Here is a 21562-nt window from a genome sequence, read left to right on the forward strand (position 1 = left end):
TCTGCAGACTACCTAAAACTAGGAGGGTTCCATTAATTTGCCGCCTTCAGAGTTTCATTTAACGCCACTGACCCCTGCAAACATAAATCCCTATATAAAAATCAGCCCTTCTGGGAAGGGAACAATTTTGCCTAGAGAATAGCAGTTACTTTCCCCGGGAATCCTCTAAATGTGAACCGCGGGAGAGGGGGGGTGGGCTAAATGGGTGAGGGGCGCTAAGGAATCTACTCCTGAAATCATTGGTGCACTAGATGCTAATTTGGATGTAAATTTAAAAAAAATAAAAAATAAAACAAGTTAAAATAAAAAAAATAAAATGAAAATAAAGAAGAAGAAGAAAAAAAAGAAACAACCGGAGAGGGGAAAGTGTGATGAAAGCAAAATGCACAAATTCCACGGAGAGCTGTAGGGAAGGGCAGAGGGAGGGAGGGGGGAGGGAGGGAAAGGGTTGGGCAGGAGGAAAGAAGGAAAGAAGATCCACCCAGCCAGCGAATGGTATTAAGTAGAAAGCAAGCAAATGTCTCCTGTGTCATTCGCTTTCCCTTGTGCAATGTCACAGAGCAGTCTCCGCCCCCCCGCCCCCCACCAGGTCTTGTGCAGCCGGTACAGGCAGGGCAGATCCCGCTGTCTCCCTGCTTCCCTCACCGCCCTGGGAGGCAGCGTGGCACTCTGGCCAGCAGCCCCAGCTCTGCTCCAACTGGCTGGCTCTGCCGCATATGCTACAGTGGAGCCCCGGTGAGGTCATCAGCCTCTCGGCCTCAAGTTCCTCACCCAACCACGGCACGTTTCATGGAGCTGCTGAGATGGAGTGACATCACCCACGGTCGGGGTTCGCAGTGCTTGGCACGTGGTGAGCACTCAAAAAAAAAAAAATGTCAGCTGCTATTCAGGCTCATGATCTTTCATCCAAGCCCGGGGGGATCATATAGATTTTACAGATTTTAGAGAAGTAATAAGGGGTGTAAGTAACACCTTACCACCGAAGTCATCAGTATTTCTGCATCAAAACATGAATATTCACAGAAGCATAAACAGCCTCATGTTAGTTCGGGACAAGTTTTGCCACCAAACGAGATCTGGCACCAACTTGTGAAAAGACTTTCAGCTCTCAGAGGCTTCTGGAAACTAGAAGTACAAAAAAGCGTCCGTGGCCCCCAGATGATGGCTGTGATTACTATCAGCCACGGAGGGAAGCGTGTTTGGGCATCAAGGATCAATGCCATCATTTAGCAGCAATTCAAATCCCCAACCCCGGACAAACCTAAAACTGATCTCCCACAGACAGAGTACTTCTCACTTTTCAAGGAACTGCGGCAAACACCGTGTCTCTCGATTCCCACGGCCCCTATCAGGCAGGGAAGGTGTGATTCTCCTGTTACTCGTGGGAGATTGAAACTCAGGGAGAGTGAGGGCTTAAGAGAAGGGAGGTTCCGGGATTGGAACCCAGGTTCTCCCAATATTTTAGCAAGTGACCTGCTATCCGGGCCGAGTCCCCCTCGGTACCATGCGCCTCCCACCACTCTGTTCCTTATTTTCATCGTTGACCTTATTCAGTGGGTTGTGGATGCCGGCTGCCTCCAGGTAGGCTGTGATCTCATACAAGAGTGTGTTGTCTTCTTTGGGGTAAGGAAGTGAAGGGTCTTGATAGTGGGCTTCGATATCTGCTAGGAGAGCCCTAGAGGAGAGACACAAAACAACACGAAGCAGGGATAAATGTCAGCAATGAACGCAATTCACGTAGCAGTCAGTACGGGCTATGACGTCATCTTTCGGGGCCTCAGTTTTCTGATCTGTAAAACGAAGGCTTGATCCTTCTAGTTCTCAATTTCTGTACCTGTGACTGGTTATAAGTGGAAAATTTGACCTAGTAGTGTTTTATCTTTTGGAGTTAACCCAAATCAAATGCTTTTACTGTTCCAACTTTTTTGATTAGAAAGAATTTTGTTTCTTGTTATTTAATGTTTGACAGAGCGTGAGCAGGGGAGGGGCAGAGAGAGAGGAGGGCAGAAGATCTGAAGCAGGCTCCGTGCTGACAGGCTGATGGCGGCAAGCACGATGTGGGGCTCGAACCCACAAACTGAGATCACGACCTAAGCCGAAGTTGGTCCACTCAACTGACTGAGCCTCCCAGGTGACCCTCACTGTTCCAATTTTTCTGAACTGACTGAACTGTTTTAATACCTGCTTTGTCAAAAGCACTGAGTTATTTATTTATTATTAAAAAAAAGTTTGTTTTAATTTTATGGAGAGCACACATACATGAGTGGGGGAGAGGGGCAGAGGGAGCCCAAGACAGAATCCCAAGCAGGCTCCACGCTTAGTGCAGACTGACACAGGGCTCTATCCCACGACTCTGGGATCATGACCTGAGCCGAAATCAAGTCAGATGCTCAACCGACTCAACTGAGCCATCCAGGCTCCCTCAGATGTTTATTTTTAAGTAGAGACTGGAAACGAGAGCAGGTTGCTGGTGAGGTGGAGGATGTGACTGCACTCCGGGATGTGTGCCCACGGCCACTGCTGGTAACTAACACACTTCTAACTGCCCTCCGGATGATCAGTGACCTAGTCCTGTGGAGATCCAGCTGTGCATTTGGTAATAACTGCTTTCTCAAACTGTGCAAGTATTTAGCACAAGGTCTGATGCGTACTAAGTGATCAGTAAACGTTGGCTGAATAAATGAAATCCAACAATAGCGAGTAAGAGAGAGAGAGAGAGAGAGAGAGAGAGAGAGACTGAGACCAAGAGACAAGACTGAGGGAGGAGGCTTACAAAGACCGGTTCGATTCTGTCTTCCCTGGGAAGGAAGGCCATAGGGGCAGACAGCCTCCTTACCCCAAAAGAACGTAAAAGAGTACGTACTGAAGAAACTGGGGCGCTAACCGATAACGAACAATCCGGGCCCACGGATGGCTGTTTCCAACGCTGGCACTTACTTATTGAGATTCTCCAGAGCAGCTGCCAGATGTTTGGAGTCAAACCGACAAGAGTAATTTAACTCGTTGGCAATCTGCTGTCTCAGAATCTGCATCTGCCCCACCTGTGAACGAGGAAGAGGAAGAACAGGTGGAACACGCCACGCTGCAAAGGGACGGCAAGGAGGCAACACAAAGACGACAAGTTTTGACTGGAAGGATGACAACATTCCACAGGACTGGACTGGCTCCCCGGTGAAGACCAGCGTCATCCTTGACGGAGCATAAGGAACCCTGCAAGGGATGTGTGGACAGACGCCTATACGCCAACCTCAAATATCCCCAAAGTCCGATATTTTACAAAGTGACCCATTAACGTTCCGTTGTTCATGTATCAAAAAGGTGTCTGTATTGAAGCTCTATTTACGACCTTTTGCAATAAGTTCTCCAAGCTTAGTAATTGCGAATGAGAAGCCCTCCTTCCTTTATTTGTCCTAAACTGAACTTTCTGGAGTCCTAAGGATGCCATTGTACTCCGTTATCCTAAAATTTGGTGAATATAAACCTATCTGCGTCACCTAGGATTACAGTTCACATAATCTTCTGGGTTATAAAATAACTTACATAAATTTTCCAAAAAGGCCCTTCTAACAATGATAAGCCCTCATCCGTGGGTTCCTAACCATTTTTTTTTTTTTTTTTTGGTATCCTGGACCTCTCTGGGAATCTGGGGAAGCCTACTGACACAATCCAAGAATAATTCTTTTTTTTTAATGTTTATTATTTATTTTTTAAGAGACAGAGACAGAGCATGAGCAGGGGAGGGGCAGAGAGAGAGGGAGACACAGAATCCGAAGCAGGCTCCAGGCTCCAAGCTGTCAGCACAGAGCCCAACGTGGGGCTCAAACCCACAAACCTTTAAGATCATGACCTGAACCGAAGTCAGACGCTGAGGTGACTGAGCCACGCAGGCGCCCCAGAATAATTCTTTTAAATGTGCAAAATAAAACATGAAGGATAACAATGGCAGCCAGTTGTAACCAAGTATAATTCTCAAACTATTCAAAGAAGAGATCTGTGATACAGAATTATGTTAGCGTGGTGGATCAAGCATGTAATTTCCGAGTAGTGATGAGCATAAGCAATACGCGGAGACGTCTAGGACCCCTGCCAGGTGATGGGAAAGTACCTCTGGTCAGGTCTGGGGCGGAGTTCACATCATTCCAACAAAGTCCCAGTTGTTGGCATCAGGAAGTCAAAAGTAGACTGTAACTTTCTGTGCCAGTGAATTCCTTCTTGTCTGTTCTAGGGAAGCTATCCCCAAAAGATTAGCAAGAGAGAGACAGAGGAGGAGGAATAGGGGGAAGGTGTTTTATAATGTTAGCAATGGTGAGGGAGGAATAGACACATTTCCTCTGAGTGGTTGGCAGCAGAGAAAGGTTAAGAAAAAAAGAGGGGCCTTCCCGAAGAGCAAAGAAAAGATATTTAGATAAATGGAGCTCGTAACAGTTAAAAGCGTTAAATGGCCTCAGATGTATTACTTTTGGCCACTATTCTTACTAGATTATTATTCTACTTACATGAAAAAAATAAAATCCAAAAAATGTTTTTATAAGAAACCTTTAGAAATAGAAAAATACTATTATTTAAAAATTAGAATAGGGCAAGGCCAAGAAGACAGTGGGTTCCCATCAGGCCACTCAAAAATGTCCTTTCAACTTTGATCTGCCCCATGTAATTCCTTCTTTTTAATGCTTATTGTTGACAGAGAGAACGAGAGAGTGTGAGCAGGGGAGGTGCAGAGAGAGACGGGAACACAGAATCTAGAGCAGGCTCCAGGCTCTGAGCTGTCAGCACAAAGTCTGAAATGAGGCTCGAACTCACGAACCATGAAATCACGACTGAGCCGAAGTTGGATGTTTAACCGACTGAGCCACCCAGGTGCCCCCCACACCCCTGCTCTGCCACGTAATTCCCTCTTAATTCTACTCTATGTCCAGGATTCCCTTGAAAATACCAATCTAGAAATGGAAACAGAAGTAAAGGCAGTTTAACCTAACTTGCTCTTATTTAAATATTGAATCTCAGTGACCAACATTTTCTCTTCAGTGCTCACCTACTACAAGCCTTTAAGAATATTCTGGAGAGACTAAGGAGCCTGGGAGGTGATGCTATCTACCCATCTAGAGAGATCTTTGGGTTGTCATCTTTCTCCGTTTCTCTAGAGTTGCACGGATAGGGCAGCCACAACCGCATACGGCTATTTAAATTTAAACGGATTTAAATGAATAAAATTTAAAATTCAGTTCCTCACTCCCACAAGCCATGTCTTAAGTGCTCAGTACCTACATGGGGCCAGTGGCTACCAGCAAACAGTGCAGAATATCTCCATCACTGTTCCAGATCACCAAAAGACAAAAGGACAAATTGGTCCTTTGAGGGCTTTATGTAAAGAGCACTGACTTGCCGAAATACTTGGGTGATTACTGAAGGACCAGCAATTACGACTCACAGAGGTCTGTAAGAGCCACTAGGGAACCTCTCTGATGCATCCCTGCAACCTCCCTCAGCCTCCCACAGAGGTGAGACTCAGGCCTGTCCGACCTCAGGTAATTCTCCATTCCTCCTGAAAGCTTTCCAGCAATTAGAAACTTAGCCTGAGAAGCTCTCAATACCTGGAAATCACGTGGCTAAGGGACGTCCAGACATGGAACAAGAGGACATCCAGCAGAGCCAGAGGCTCTGTGTGTTACTTAATCTAAGTTTCCAAATTAAAACACATTTTTTTTTTCACTGCAATTATGGGAAATATATTGTGAATTTGGCTGAGGCACCACGAGTACTGTCTCAACGAACAACTAACAGAATTGGGAACAAGAGAATGGAACTTCCGCAAATTCCCACAGCAGCCTACACTTTTCCTGTGGTAGGTGATGTCTGTAACCACGGATTAGTTTTCCACCAGGAAACCTCCTCTTTCCTACGAGACAGTACGTAGGCTTTCTGAGGGGGGCAGCTAGTGTTTCCTCCAACTCTGTCTCGTAGCACGTGACAATGATTTGCACATGAGTGGTCGACAAAGCGTTGCTGAAGGTCTTGGATCATCATGTGATGAGAGAAAGACACGCGGCACATGCAAAGCCAATGCCACAGCGTGAAGGCAGGAGCACAGATGAGCGACTCCTAAAGTGACTTGGATTTCCATCCGCCATGTTAATCTCTTCACCTCACTTTCTTACTCGTTTCCAAAGACCCGGTGTTCTCTGCAGGGTGTAAGGATAACTTGTGTCCTAGAGAACTTGGCTTTGTAACATCTGTGCGGACACAAGAGGGGAGAGAGGCAAATGTCCTGTTCTAGCACCTACTTGGAGAGGACCAGGGCTGGACACTGACAGAGCCGCTCAGTAAATAAACCTGTCACACCTCAGGACGGAGCACCCCTGAGGGAGGAAGGTTTACATCTCCTAGTGTGAAAGCACTTCTTGCTCCAGGTCGTTCCAGAAAGAAACTGCTTTCTTCAGGTTAAGCAAAACGATGGGCCACATAAATGAAAACATACTCGAGAACAGCCCAGAAAGGAAGATAAAGGACAAATGAACTTAGAAATAATGATAAACTGAAGTGTTGTATTTTTGCTTTGATGACGCAAGAAAGAAGAGTAGCTTTCTCTGGGTGACAAAGTTATAAGAAGATAATAGTTGAAAAAATACAGTACTGATGATCACCCTCTCTCCCATAACATACCTTCATTATAGCCTCGAGATAAGCTGTCCAAATCTTCTGTGTTTTGGCAATGGCGGAAAGATAAATTTTATTCGAATTTGCTGAAAGGTGAAAATAAAATTTTCTATTTAGTAAATCTGGAAAAGCCAGTGTTACCTCCATCTCAGACTGGTTTCAGAACACTTACCCACTATGCTTTTTAGGGGGCTGACAGCATTCATAAGGGTTTTCAAGGTATCCTGCACAGTTCTGTCTCTCAGGATAATTTTCTGAAACATACTGAGGAAATTCTAAAACACGAAGACACAACAGAAGAACCAAACATAATGAACAAAATGAACAACACTCCAATGAACTCAAATGTATATGTAACACAGCCTGGGCTAAGTCATAAAATGTTATAAAGGATGACAGGGAAATGGCAACTTCTAGGTCCTGTTAGAAATACCCCTTGCTCAGAGGAGTTGTTCGTTTCAAAGAGAGTCTCAACTTCCTCACATGAAACTCTCAAAACCGGTCCATCCAAAAAACTACCGTGTTGGCCAAGGAAATTCTAGTTTATTCTCAATTCTTATCTACCTGACAAGAAGCATGTATGTGTGTGCCTCGTGTCAGGATAGGAAAGCATGAAAGAAAAGTTAAATCTCTCCCAGGGTAGCAGGAACCATGCATGAAGGCCGAAAGGCTCACCTGTAGCTCTTTGACAATCATAAAGCACAGAAGCCTGTCTAACCCGTTCAGACCGAAAGTCCCCAAGGTGGTCTGGATTTCTGAGAAGAGCCGGCTGCTGGTCACTTCTTGGTGAGTCTTCATATCATACCAAGTGTTCAGCTGGTCAATGTGACATGTCATTCTAAAAGAAAGACAAAAAACTCAAAACCCAAAAGCAGCTCAGAGTTCATCCTGAGGAGATGGGGGACATAACAGGATTTGGGTACCAGATATAAGGGATGACATGACGTGATTCGTTTAATAACGTCTGCGTCCAGGCACCCAGTGTATCTCACGGTGAATGCCCAATGGGCCAGGAAGGCAAAATTCAGTGAAATCACCGTTTCCTGCCCTATGCCAGGTCACCGCTTGGACTAATTCATTTCCACTGAATTGGACTGTTGTTTGCAGCTGAGCAGAGAGGCCAAGGTCGGATTTGGCTGTCAGGCTGGAAGGCATTAGCGCCCAGTTTTCACTCCACGGCGTCTTTCCTTAAATTCCCAAAGATCGGGATGTAAGAGGCTCGTGTCACTTCCACTTTGATAAGAAAAGAACTTTGAATCCTGCTGCCCTATCAAACATCTGTGACTATGGCAACAAAGACCTTTCATCTCTCCTCCCAGTTCTGGTCACCAACCAATGATTCCTTTTAGACTCAGGAGTGCGCGGACGGCAATGCTAACAACCAATGGTATTTACTGAGCACTTCTTCGGCATCAGGTTCTGTGCTCTTCGGGGTCATTGTCGTCATGGCTCTGCAATACATGAGCTGTGTGACCCTTGTTTTACAGACGACACAACAGAGCGAGGCCTGATTCCAACACCGTATCCTTAACCACCATCTTTCTGTTCTCAAGTGCTGGCACGGGGACCTTCAATCACTTAAAAATATGTGCCCAGATCCCATTCCTGGGGTTTGACTCAGCAGGTCTGGGGTGGAAGCCCAGCCTCTGAAATTCCAGTAAACTCCACAGACGACACGCCCCCAGTTCTAAGACACACCTTTAAGGACATATCTTTAAGAAATGAGGCACGGGAAAGAAGGAAGCTTACATTTGGAAGTAAATGGGAAGAACAAGATTTCCAGAACTGCATCCTACTTTAAGGCTTCGGAGAGTCCTGATTCGATCACCCAGGGCTGGCACTGGAGAGGCTGAATGTGTCACTTGAGGCGCTCCCCATGTCGATGAGTAAGCCAATAACATGACATGGAAATCCCAAGCATGCTTAATCCTTCCTACAAGTCTTAACATGGCATTAGGTGGATAGTCTTCTAGAAGGGCTTCGGTGACCCACCCGTGGGTACCCAGAAAGCAGGTGTTACAAAATGTTTTGGATCATTTACTCCTTTTGGCCCATGAGTCACAGACAAAGTTCATTTATGCTGTAACTTTTGGAAGAAGTCTACATATAGTGTGCCAAGTTGCATAACTTTTGAAGAGATAAAATAAGCCAGAATTTGAAGGCTGTACAAAGGAGACATGTCATAAGGCCATTTGGCTTACACAAATTCAAGTATGCATGCACAGCTGGACAGAGAAAGAAGAGAAGTCCTCTTTTCCTGGGTAATCCCACCAACCATTCTACTCAGTGAGCGTGTGCACAGGGGTAGACAGGACACAGAAAACGTGAGCCGGCCCTTCCTTCAGCTGGGCTTCGTACCGACTACCTCATCAGAAGCTCAACTGAGAAGGAGAAGGAAAATGAGACGTAATGAGGGAAGGAGTGTGCAAGGGTCTCCCATGGTGCCCACCTAAAATATTCTTAAGGGTGGTTTTGACCACAGGAGATGTTCACTCATGTGACTGTGTATATAAACTGTGATCCACTGTCTGCAAAGCTATGCAGCCCGCCCTTAACAGCACGGCACTTAAGAGCTGGGCCCTGGAGTCAGAGGGCTGGTGTGTATTCTGGATCTACCATTTAGGCCCAGATCTTGGGCAAGTGACTTAGCTTTACTAAGCCTCAGTTACTTCCCTTTAACATGGGAAGAATAACAATGCCTATGTCAGAGATGGCTGTAATGAGTATCAGGGATGCATACAATGTGCTGAAAAGTGTGTACAAGGTAAATGTTACACAAGTGCGTGGGTGTGGGGGTAATCTCCAAACGTCAGGGTCTGATAAATGTAAGACCTGGTGGCTGGAATGGAGGAGTGTGCCACAGTTACAGGTACAGATGAGCAAATCCGTAATAAAAAAAGTTTTAACATACTAGGGAGTCTGCAGGCCCAAGTGAGTAGAATGTTAGTTGGAAAGTGAGAAGAACATAAAACTAGAAGGTGGCTGAACAGACCTGAAAGTTATTTTGATCTCCATTTCCTTGGACTGGGGTCTCCTTAGTCCCACTGCAGAAAATACCCAGTCTCAAAAAAAGTGACTCTAATAAACCCACTAGATCCAAGTGTAGTAGGAACAAGGGTGTGATGTGAGGAAGATGTTCAGAGACTTCTATCGTCCACAGTGTTCAAGGCCCAGTGGAGTTTAGATACACCTACTTTGGGTCTGTGATCCTCAAGATTTCTCTGCAGAGTCGACCAATAAATGTTACAGACTCGTCCACAGGGGTAAACTTTGGTATTGGGATATGAGTAGACTGGTACATACTCTGCCAGTCCTGAATCTAGAAACAAAACAAAACAAAACAAAACCATGAACACTTAGTACAGTGGGCCCTTGAACAACACAGGGGCTAGGGCGCTGACCCACACACGGTTGAAAATCCACACACAACTTTTGACTCACCTAACACTTAACTACTAATAGCCTACAGTTGACCAGAAAAGCCTTATCAATGACATAGTCCATTACCATATATTTTGTATGTTAAATGGATTATACATTGTATTTGTACAACATAAGCTAGAGAAAAATGTTAAGAAAATCATAAGGAAGAGAAAATACATTTTACAGTACTGTACTGTATCTGTTGGGAAAAACCAGTGTAAAAATGGACCCCTGCAGCTCAAAATGAACCCATGCAGCTTAAATCCATGCTACTCCAGGGTCAACCGTACGTCTTTGATAAGATAACCAGTTATTATTTTTTCTACCTAGTTTTACAAATATGATGTTGCATAAACAGTGACAATAAATGCTCCTTGGTTTGGAAGAAAAAAACTTAAAACTGGGGTAATAGCCCCCGAGAAATGCTACATGTAACATTTATAAAAGAAGAAATATTTGTGAAAAGTGAAGTGACTGAGGAGAAGTTAGAAGAGAGATGGGAATTTCTGGCTTTTTGTCTTCTAGGTTAACATGCATCGACATGATAATAAGATTCCAAAATATCACAAGGCTGGAAGATGCTTAATCCTTCAAAAACATCACCTGAATCACGTCAGTTCCCTAATCAAAAACTTACTCCTTGTCAACTACTGACTAAAAATCAAACTTCTCAGCCATGACACTTAAGAATCTGGTGTTCAAATGACCCAATTAAAAAATAGGCAAAGGACTTCAGTAGACATTTCCCCAAAGAAGACATCCAAATGGTGAATGAGCACACGAAAAGACGCCCAACATCATTAGCCACCAGGGAAATGCAAATCAAAACCACAATGAGATACCCTTTCACCCCTACGGGGACGTCTAGAATTTTGTTAAAAAAGCAAAACAAGAAGCGCTGGCAAGGATATGGAGAAATGAGAACCCTCAGATGCTGCTGGAAAGAATGAAAAATGCTGCAGGTGCTGTGGAAAGTGGTCTGGTGGTTCATCCGTAAGGTAAACATAGAACTGCCACATGACCCAGCAATTCTGCTGTTATGTGCATACTCCGATCAGGCCTGAACTCCTTGATCAAGCCTTCTGAACTCTTGATCACGGGAGTTATGACATTTACAACAGCTTCATTCTGTGGCCATTTAATTACATCTCCCTCCTCCTTAGGATGGTAAACTCTTGGAGGTCAGGTGTCCTATAAACTTTTCTGGAACCCTCACGGCTCCTGAATGTACTCTGAAGGGATCTGTGACTATCTAATGCTAACCGATTTTTAGTAACTATTTAAATAAATTTTCTTATTGCTATTTCTGAGGTTCAGGGCATGTATTTTAAATGTCTGAATAACAAATACGGTCCAGAATTTTACAATTTAATTAGATACCTTTGTTCTTAAGAAGTTATTACACTCTTGTTCCACATTATAATTTATAATACGAGAAACTTCTTCCTGCCAAATCTTCAGACCATAAATGTTGACGTAGTCCTGTATGTACTCAAAAGAGCGATGGAATCCATCCATGGTAGCCCCCAACTCTTTCAGCTTGGGCATCAACTCACTTGGCTGTGCAAAAGAGGAAACACAAATCTATTACACTGGGGTAGACTGTCAACCACTAATATCTACATTAGACTTTAAATAAGACCCCTCTCTAAAACACAGTGAGAGTTTAAGAGAGCTTTGGGGAAATACCCATTTCCTACCTCATCCAGCATGAGTGCTCAGACATTCAGCAAAGAAGAGGTTTCATTCATTTGGGAGGGGAGTCTCACACAAAAGAATATGGAAAATGAACGTTGATGATTTCTCTCATGTCATTTGATGAATACATCCAACCTTCAAATACTTAAAATATTTTAAATTGAATTTACTGGAGTGAAAAGAACCCTAGATACAAGTTCTAGGCCCATTTTTGTTTTCCTCCTGAGAAAAATGATCTGTTAGGTCAAGGCAAATAAAAAATTACAGGCCAGGGGCACCTCAGTGGCTCAGTCGGTTGGGTGCTGACTTCAGCTCAGGTCATGATCTCGTGGTCTGTGGGTTCGAGCCCCGCATCAGGCTCTGTGCTGACAGCTCAGGGCCTGGAGCCTGCTTCGGATTCTGTGTCTCCCTCTCTCTATGCCCCTCCCCTGCTTGCTCTCTGTCTCTGTATCTCTCTCAAATAATAAACATTCAAAAAATTAAAAAAAAAAAATTACAGGCTTCATAGTCCTGATCTGCTTTAGGGTTAAGAAATTCTTTTAAGAAGTGACCCTGAATCACAGACATCCGTTCAATTCTTAAATTGGGGGATCAACAAGGAAAGGGCTGGTTTTGGTAAGGATTTTCTTATCATAAGAAAGGATTACAACACAGGATCAAAAAACACATCAGTGTATTGCGCTGACCATCATATATCAGGTATGTGTTAGGAGGCAGAGAGAAAGGACAGACCCACGTGGTCATCTGGTACCTTGGCTCGGGGGTTGAAGATCAGTCCCTTATGAAGAGCAAAAGCAACACGTTTAACTAGCTCCTTTCTTATTCCATCTTCCAGCAACTGTTTTGGATCCACCTACGTGCAAATCAAAAAGCAATAAATGGCCGTGAGGAAAAGTTCAGCCATGACGAAATCCAAAGGAAAGACAGTTTCTGGAATCTGCAGGGAAGCACTTTCCCACCCCATTTCCCAATGATTGGGACTTTTCTCCTTTCCCGTCTCTTTGATCTTGTGCAGCTTGGACAGAATTGTTGAACCTGTCACCTCTTTAGGACTCGGCTGGCCTCCGTAAAATTCATGATGGTAATTTTACAACATGACATCCCAAAGATGGTGGGTATGAAGAATTTTAAAGTGCCTCTCTCATTTTAATCATTTCATTAAAAGTAAAAAGTGCCTTTTCTTCTCACCAGGAGCAGAGGGGAATGAACGGCCTGGCCTTGCCTTTCTTCCAGACGCCACCTACATCCGCATGAGCAAGCTCAAACGTGGGGTTGGACAGACTTAACAATTCTCTTTTCTTCCAGCATTCTTGGAATGCTGTTTGTAATTAGGGAGATAAAACAGGAAGGCAAATCTGCTATCTACCTCTATAAGCTGATTTTGCTGGTTCTTTTTTCTATAATGAGAAAGCATCCATTATTCCCTAAAAGACAATCTCCTGTCAAATCCAGAAAACATCAAATAGTTTCAACATAATCCCTTGAAATTCCCTGCAACTTGTTTCTTATATTTTTAATTTGCAAGGTGCCATTACTTTTAAAAGTCATAAAGACAAACGGATGGGTTCCATCTGGGTTTGATTATATTTAAACCTTAAGAATGGCAATTGCAATGAAAGTTACACAAAATACAAGAGCCAGGGAAACATGCTGAGCTACACCATGACTATACAATCAGCAAAAGCCAGACTTCGGACAAACAACAAGTCAGAGGCTGTGGGTTCCTGACCAGATAAACTGTGAGAAAGGAAAAGAATGGAGGAGAAACCTGAAGACTTAAAAGACAATGTATTTTTTTTTTTTTAATGTAGTGTCCACAGATTGACTTTAGATAATAAAACTCTAAATGGAGAGACTAGGATTAGGTCAGGGCACATGAGGAGGATCCTGGGGTAGGAGCTGGGAAATTATGTTTCTTGGCTTGGGTGGTGGTTGTAATAACCCGTTAAACTATGTAAATGGATCTACAGCTTTGAGTATGTGTGCCCTATTTCACAATACAAAGGTATATTATAACTAGATATAATCAATGAGGAAAAAGAAATCAAAGAAGTAACATGACGTTTTCAAAGAAATACTCCTTATAAAGAACAGATTTAGTGAGGGGCACCTGGGTGGCTCAGTCGGTTGAGCATCCAAGTGTTGATTTCAGCTCGGGTCACAATCTCATGGTTTGTGAGTTCAGGCTCTGAGATCAGCTCTGCATTGATGGCGCCAAGCCTGCTTGAGATATTCTCTCTCTGTCTCTCTCTCTCTCTCTGTGTCTCTGCCCCCCCGGCCACTCGCATACATGCACACACATGTGCATGCTCTCTCTCTCAAAATAAATAAACATTAAAAAAAAAGATTCTTTATTAAAAAAAAAACAGATTTAGTGAAAAAGAGTTAACTGTTTTCAAGAAAACAAAGGTCTTAAATGGTCCTTCCAATTTTCTAAACCTTTCACCAATCTATAGAGTGCTTGCAGCTTAGAGAATGCCCCTTGCACACAGCCCCTTCCCTCACATTTCTATCCCCTCCTCTGAAGTTAATAACAGTTAACCCTTTTCACATGGATCCTCCAGACCTTTCTCTATTAATTTCTACACATAAATATTGTCCTCAATACATAGTTAATTTAAAAAGTCTAAATGGGACCATAATACGTATGTATACACACACACACACACACACACACACACACACACACTGTTCTGCAATTTGCTTTTTCCACTTTAAATTTTAGAAATCTTTTGGTGGTAAAAGCTTTTTTTTAACTTTTATTTCTTTTTGAGAGACAGAGACAGAGTGCGAGTGGGGGAGGGGCAGAGAGAGAGGGAGACCCAGAATCGGAAGCAGGCTCCAGGCTCTGAGCTGTCAGCACAGAGCTTGATGTGGGGCTCAAACCCACGAACTGTGAGATCGTGGCCTGAGCCGAAGTCAGAGGCTAACCACCCAGGCGCCCCGAGTGGTAAAAGCTTTTTGAACGGCAGCCAAACAATCTCCAGTAGGAACACACCATGATATATTCAGCCATTCTCTCACTGATAAATGCTTAGATTATTTCTATTCTTTTTTTGTATGGCTACCACTGACAATGAACATCTATACATACACCTCTGTGTATATCTCACTTGTTTTACGTCATATGGATTAAAGGACAGTTACACATTTTATAAATGTCTGAAATAGATGCTTAACATTAGTTGGCTGAAGACTTGTGAGGGCCACCGGATCTGTTACCGAAAGCCGAACTGTTAGACTGGCAGAGAAAGTCTACTGGGTTGAATATGGTCAAGATGATATTCTCCCTGGCTCTCATCTGAAAGACTATAGCAAAAGATCTGCCTTTTTCGTAAGCAGGTTCTCTTTTGATAATTATTGTTGATTATGAGGTATTGTACCTTTTCTGTACTGGTCATTTTGCATGTAAGATGCTTAATCTGGTCCCAGGATTTATCACCACTTTATGGATTAGTAAGAAGTGACTACCTCCATGTATACTCTTTGCATATCAACTGAATTAAACTGGCATCAGGTCTAAAGGATGTTCAGTGGGTTCTGTGAATATTCTAGGACTACAATGGTATTTCAGCACACATCCAGAAACCATACACTAAAGTTTCATTTCTATTTAGGTTTTCTTGGATTTTATTAACATAAGTGTTAATCTGGCAATTCAATAGACACACATTTTTTAAAATAAAAATCAGAAATATATAGATTCTACTGATGTCTGATAAATGAGAAAGAAATACAAGCACCATGAACTCTGTGAATGGGCACATCTCTAGTCATCATAGGATTACAAATTAAAATAGTATGGAGATAACACTTTATACTCTTTGGGGAGCAAAAACTAAAACATAGATAGTAACACATATTGTCAAAAATGTGGACAGACACCAGAGAAACAGTCATTTCAGAAGGCAATCTGGCAGTACTGAGAGAAATTAAGTATAAATACACCCTAAGACCTAGTGATCCACACCTGGGGAGTCAGATTTCAGACACAGGCCCTACAGCAGGGACATGTTCAGAGATGCTCATGACAATGGGGAGCGTTGGAGTGAAAATGACAACATAGGTGCCTGGGTCTTGGAGAATGGTTAAGTAAAATGTACAATTCTACACAGCAGTAAGAAGTAACCAACTGTCCAACCTACAGCAATACAAACAAATTTCAAAAGCAATAACTAGCGAGAAGAGTTGGAAAAAAGAATGAGCCTTAGAGTACAATATGATGTAGACAAATCAAACACATGCACACATAAAGTAACACCTCATGTTTAAAATACGGGATTACTTGCCTCTTTAGGGGCAGAAATCAAACACATAGAGCGGGTGCTATTGGGGATGGAAATGGGAATGGGTGTCCAGATGAGAAAGAAAGGATGAAGAGAGGAACGAGCACGCATCAGTGAGGACAATGGCCAGACAATGACGATGGGTTAGGATCAGCTCAGCTCTCTGCACCTGAGATGCAATATAAAAATACTAAAAGGAAAGAAGGGTGGGAGAGAGTGAGCCAGCTGTTTGGCCAAAGGGAAACGAACTATTTTGTTTCATTATTACAAAAATTCAGTAAGTGGTGGCTGGGTGGTTCAGCGGGTTAAGCATCCAACTTTGGCTCAGGTTATGATCTCATGGTTTGTGAGTTCAAGCCCCGAATGGGGCTCTGCAATGACAGTGCGGAGCCTGTTTGGGATTCTCTCTCTCACCCTCTCTCTGCCCCTTCCCTACTCTCTCGGTCTCAAAATAAATGATAAAAAAATGTTTTTAATAAAAAAATTCAATAAAATGGATTTTTCTTAGATTTAAGTAACTCTTGGGCATGATGAAAAATCAGGATTATAATGCTCTCCCTTCCTCCATCAACAAACGAGTAAAATGAAGATGGAGAGCTGCATGTGAAATAGTAAGGGACCCAAGATGACAATCGCCTTCCCTGTTCCCCATGGGAGAAACACCCTGGTGATCCAAACTAAGAGTCTTATTACTACAAGGCCACGTGGATGAGTATCAAAGCCATTACCTTGATGATGCCAACCAAAGTTGTCTTCATCATTAAGATGCCTTCAGTAAAAATGGAAATAGCGTGAGTAAGCTTGGCAACCTTTAACAAAGAAAAAAAAGTTAATGAAGTACTTCAGATAAAAGACCCATCCTTTCTAAGGGAAGTGAAAATAATTGGCTGACAGCCTGAAATGAACAAAGACAGCGGGAGTGATGGGCCCCGGTCAGAAATGAGGTGCTGTGGTGTAAGCAAGGCACTGCCATTAGACATGCTGGGCAGGGTCAGCAGACATGAAATAGTTCTTAAACACTGACCAATCATCTCCCCTTCTTTGGGCCTCAGTTTCTCACACATAAAAAGCAGGCAGGATTCAATGAGATGGATGGTCCTTTCCAAGTAGAAAAGGCTCACCAAGAGTCTAAAAAGTTAATCTTTACGCTTTCTACGAGTTTTTTCAAGCCACACCGGGAGGCACTGGTATGGTAGACAGGTGCTGTGTTTTTGAGTTAGAATAAATATGTAAATTTCAAGCTTGCAGATTGAAATTCCTGATGCAATTTTTGGAGCTGTGTCAGAGGTGGTAGAAACTGATGCTGGGATGAAAGGTGATGACAGTGGACTTCATAATGTCAATTTCCACTTGATTTCACTTTTTTCACATCTTTAATTTTAAGTTCAGGAGAAAGAAAAGCAGAGGTATTTGGGAGGAACCACCTCTGGGGCTGCTTACTTATTGAGTGGCTTCACAGTCTGGCTGTAGGAAATGGTTTAATGGAATCCAGATTACTTTGAGCCATTGATCTGATGTACAAAGCAGGAACCCGAATGCAAAAGGTCTAGGCAATCTAACCCAAAGAGAAGAAGGGCTGGTTCATCAGGACTGTTCACGGAGAAAAGAGGCCAGCTGAGCTCCCCGTCCTCTGAGAACACTCAGGCAGGCAAGGCCTGAAATAACCCAGGACGTGGTAACGAATGAAGCTATCACAGGAGAGTAGGAAAAGACAAATCATAATTGGTCTGGCGCTCCTAGGGATATGGCAGGCGACACAGACCCGTGACACATCGTGGTTTGGGTTTTAAATCATCAAAAGGCAGAAGTTAAAGGGACACGCCACCTCGTATCGTGGGCCAAGCTGAGCATAGTCCCTCAGTTTGTCTTTGTCCAGGCGGGTTGGCACTTCAATGATATCGTGGGTCTGAAGCTTTATGATCTTTAGAAGCGAAGTAAACATGCTTTCTGGAATGATCTGCAAAACCTTTAGTGAAAGAGAAAAGAAGGAAAACAGTTGGATATGTCTTTTATTTTTCTTAGCTGATAAATGCCAGGATGGCAGTTAAGACAGCACCACCTTGTACACACAGGCATTTGTCTACAGAAAGGGACGGGAAGGGACATAAGGAGGTACTTTACTATCTGCTCTCAGGCCCATGGCTACATTCTTTCAAACGTTAATTGCTCACAAGATACACAGCAGCAAAAAGATGTATCCCATACACGTGCAGCAAATGCTCACAAGATACACAGCTAATCCCCATACACGTGCAGCAAAAAGATGTATCTTTTCCTCGTTATAAACTTGTAAAAGACTGAGGTTCGGAGATGTTAAGTAATGTGGCCGTAGCACAGTCAGCAGGTGACACAGCGAAATTTTGCGGCCAGGTCTGCCTGGCTCCACGCTGCACCGTAAGTTATTGAAACGAGGACCAAAGTTCCCGGGAAAACTTACAGCTCCAACTAGGATGTGCTGGATCTAGATCCGGTTCTTTTACCAACTAGCTCGGTGACTTTAAAGAAGCCAATATAATCTCTATTCCTCAGTTTCTGTTAAGCGCAGAATGGGAGTTAATACCACCAGCACTTAAAAACAGGTGCAAAAGTTCCCTGAAAGTAAAAACACATCTGCATATCCACAATACCAGTAAGAGTAAGTTTATTTTCAGGTATTGCAAGTTTCTGGAATCAAGTTAAGAATAAGGGAAAGGAACACGGGTATACTTTTCATAGGGCCCCAAGCATCCTCTTTGTATTTAGAAGAGCAGTCAGTTTGCCAATAAAATAAATGTCACCTTGATGCATTTCTCACCTTTCTCACATAGGACACCAATTCACCAGAGTAATATTGAGACACACTGAGAAGGTCAGGACTATTTGCTTGATTAATACGAAGAAGGGGAAGATCGAGGGCAGAGGCAAGCTGCAAGAAAAGTAGGTACATGTGTTTCTCCATTTCCAGAAGTCCTAGAAATCTCTTTCCAGAAATAGTAACATACAACAAAGCTCTGGGGCTTTACCCAAGATAATGCAACAACCACTGACTCATCAAAGTCATTAATAGTTTCTGACAATGATACACTTTCTAAAAAAACGACAGTCATCTGCTTTGGTAGTGGTTCTCAAATTGTGGCCCCCAGACCAGCAGCATCAGCATGAGCATCAGCCGGGACTTGTTACAGATGCCAATTTTTTTTTTTAATGCTTATTTACTTTTGGGGGGTGGGGGGAGCGCAAGCACAAGCAGGGAAGGGGCAGAGAGAGGGAGACATGGAATCTGAAGCAGGATCCAGGCTCTGAGATGTCGGCACAGAGCCCGACGCGGGGCTCGAAATCATGAACAGCGAGATCATGACCTGAGCGGAAGTCAGACACTTAACTGACTGAGTCCCTCAGGTGCCCCCCCCAGGTGATTCTGATGCCCCTCAAGTTTGAGAGCCACTGTGTTCCAGAAGGCAGCTACTCTTCTATGGAAATCAGACACTGTGACTGATGGCTGACTGTACTCATTCCAATCGGAGAGGTCACAGCATGGAAGAAGTACCATTATTTTCTGTACCACTCGGAAAGAAGCGAACATGCTTATGGTGAACTATGATGTGCTGTCAGTTATAAAACCCATCCCCAATTAGAGAGATTTTTATTTTTATTTATTTTTTATTTTTTTATTTTTTTTTAATTTTTTTTTAACGTTTATTTATTTTTTTGGGACAGAGAGAGACAGAGCATGAACGGGGGAGGGGCAGAGAGAGAGGGAGACACAGAATCAGAAACAGGCTCCAGGCTCTGAGCCATCAGCCCAGAGCCCGACGCGGGGCTCGAACTCACGGACCGCGAGATCGTGACCTGGCTGAAGTCGGACGCTTAACCGACTGCGCCACCCAGGCGCCCCTAGAGAGATTTTTAAATACGAAAGAAAGTGCATCTCAGAACTGATACATGAGGTAACTCTGTCAGAAGACGCTGAGTAAATTTTTGTTCATTTATCTCGATCTGGAATTATCTTGGGAGCACAGCTATACTTGAATTGTCCACCACTGTTCCCTAAACTTTGGAGGGGATCCTAGCTTGTAGCAGAGGCTCAATAAGAGTTTTTTTAAATGAGTAAGTAAAAGGACTTACTTCACATCTAGGGAAAAAAGGACCCACACTTTTAGCATACTGGTAAAACTTGAAAAAACGTATTTTTTAATGTAAACACTACCTTCTATAAGACATCCAACTTGTATTAATTGAAACTTCCAATATGCGTGGCATCTTTTCAAACTTTGCTCTCATGGAAAAACTAACAATTTTCAGTTTATAAAAATACTTAAATTACCTAACTTTTTTTTTTAATGTTTATTTATTTTTGAGAGACAGAGGCAGAGCACGCGTGGGGGAGGGACAGAGAGACAGAGAGGGAGACATAGAATCCGAAGCAGGCTCCAGGCTCTGAATTGTCAGCACAGAGCCCGATGTGGGGCTCGAACCCATGAACCGCGAGATGACCTGAGCCGAAGTTGGACGCCCGACCGACTGAGCCACCCAGGTGATCCAAATTACCTAACTTTCTAAAAGAATGAAATCTCGGGCTGAATTTAGGCATGAGGTAGTAACGGAGACCAATTCTTCCCTAGTGACTAAGAACATGACCTAACTGTTCTCTGCTTACCTTCAAGAATGTAGCTCTAAGTTTAGTGACCATGGACGGGCTTACCCTTATGCTTTCTTGCATGATAGATGTGAAACTGTGAAGAGAGAGAAATGGTAAGGAGACATCCGCAGTGGCCTTCATCCAGGGGAAATGGTAGGCTGGTCACATTACCTGTCAATTAATTGCCAAGCAAAAGAAAGGTCCCCAACGATCTGCATTGTGATCAGGACCTCCTCTTTAATGTTAATGGTTCGGATCATTTGGTGAAGAAACTTGCGAGTGTCAGCAAGAAACTGACATACTTGCAGATTTGATTCCAACTGGTGAAATTCTTGAACCTGTGTTACATAAACACATTTAATTTAAAAATTCCGAATGGCTTCTGTGGTGTTCATTTTTCCCTGAAAACATTTCAAAAAGGCATGTCATGCACTAAGAATTTCCTGGCAAAATTTCTATTTCAAACGATAACCCTAGAAATGTATAAGCCAAGTCATAACATAATGCACAGGTTTCTAGGATTAGAAAATGTTCTGCTCTTTTTTTTTTCTGTACATAGATGACATAATGAGTGGGTGCTTCTATCTTCCATGTGAGTGCTGATAAAGGCATATTAGAAAATCCTCTTAATTTTGAAGATTTGCAGGATTGCTAACACACAGAGTAAGTCACATTATACCAGGGTGTTGGCACTTGTACATTAAGTTCTTAGGTTGTACTCCTTAAAACAAAAGAATGACTCCCCTGTGTCCTGAAGTGTTTTTTCTGTTTTTTTTTTCTTTAACATTTTTTAAATTTATTTTTGAGAGAGAGAGACAGAGCATGAGCAGGGGAGGCAGAGAGAGAGAGGGAGACACAGAATCCGAAGCAGGCTCCAGGCTCC

General features: G+C 43.1%; 1 protein-coding gene across 1 annotated transcript in view; it reads right to left on the bottom strand.

Annotated features, from left to right (window-relative positions):
• The window catches only part of WASHC5 (WASH complex subunit 5), a 61131-nt gene that overhangs the window by 12325 nt on the left and 27244 nt on the right, over positions 1-21562 (bottom strand). Inside the window, exons 13-25 of the mRNA XM_040494598.1 lie at positions 20851-21037; positions 20698-20773; positions 18856-18966; positions 17887-18027; positions 16790-16870; positions 12527-12628; positions 11458-11637; positions 9849-9973; positions 7330-7492; positions 6827-6929; positions 6661-6740; positions 2938-3041; positions 1546-1675 (exon numbers count right to left, since the gene is read on the bottom strand). Coding sequence (XP_040350532.1) covers positions 1546-1675; positions 2938-3041; positions 6661-6740; positions 6827-6929; positions 7330-7492; positions 9849-9973; positions 11458-11637; positions 12527-12628; positions 16790-16870; positions 17887-18027; positions 18856-18966; positions 20698-20773; positions 20851-21037 — 1583 coding nt within the window. The remainder of the gene's footprint in view (positions 1-1545; positions 1676-2937; positions 3042-6660; positions 6741-6826; positions 6930-7329; positions 7493-9848; positions 9974-11457; positions 11638-12526; positions 12629-16789; positions 16871-17886; positions 18028-18855; positions 18967-20697; positions 20774-20850; positions 21038-21562) is intronic.

The sequence above is a fragment of the Herpailurus yagouaroundi genome, unplaced genomic scaffold (genome assembly GCF_014898765.1).
Source record: "Herpailurus yagouaroundi ecotype Mexico unplaced genomic scaffold, PumYag 186, whole genome shotgun sequence".
NCBI classification, from domain to species: domain Eukaryota; kingdom Metazoa; phylum Chordata; class Mammalia; order Carnivora; family Felidae; genus Herpailurus; species Herpailurus yagouaroundi.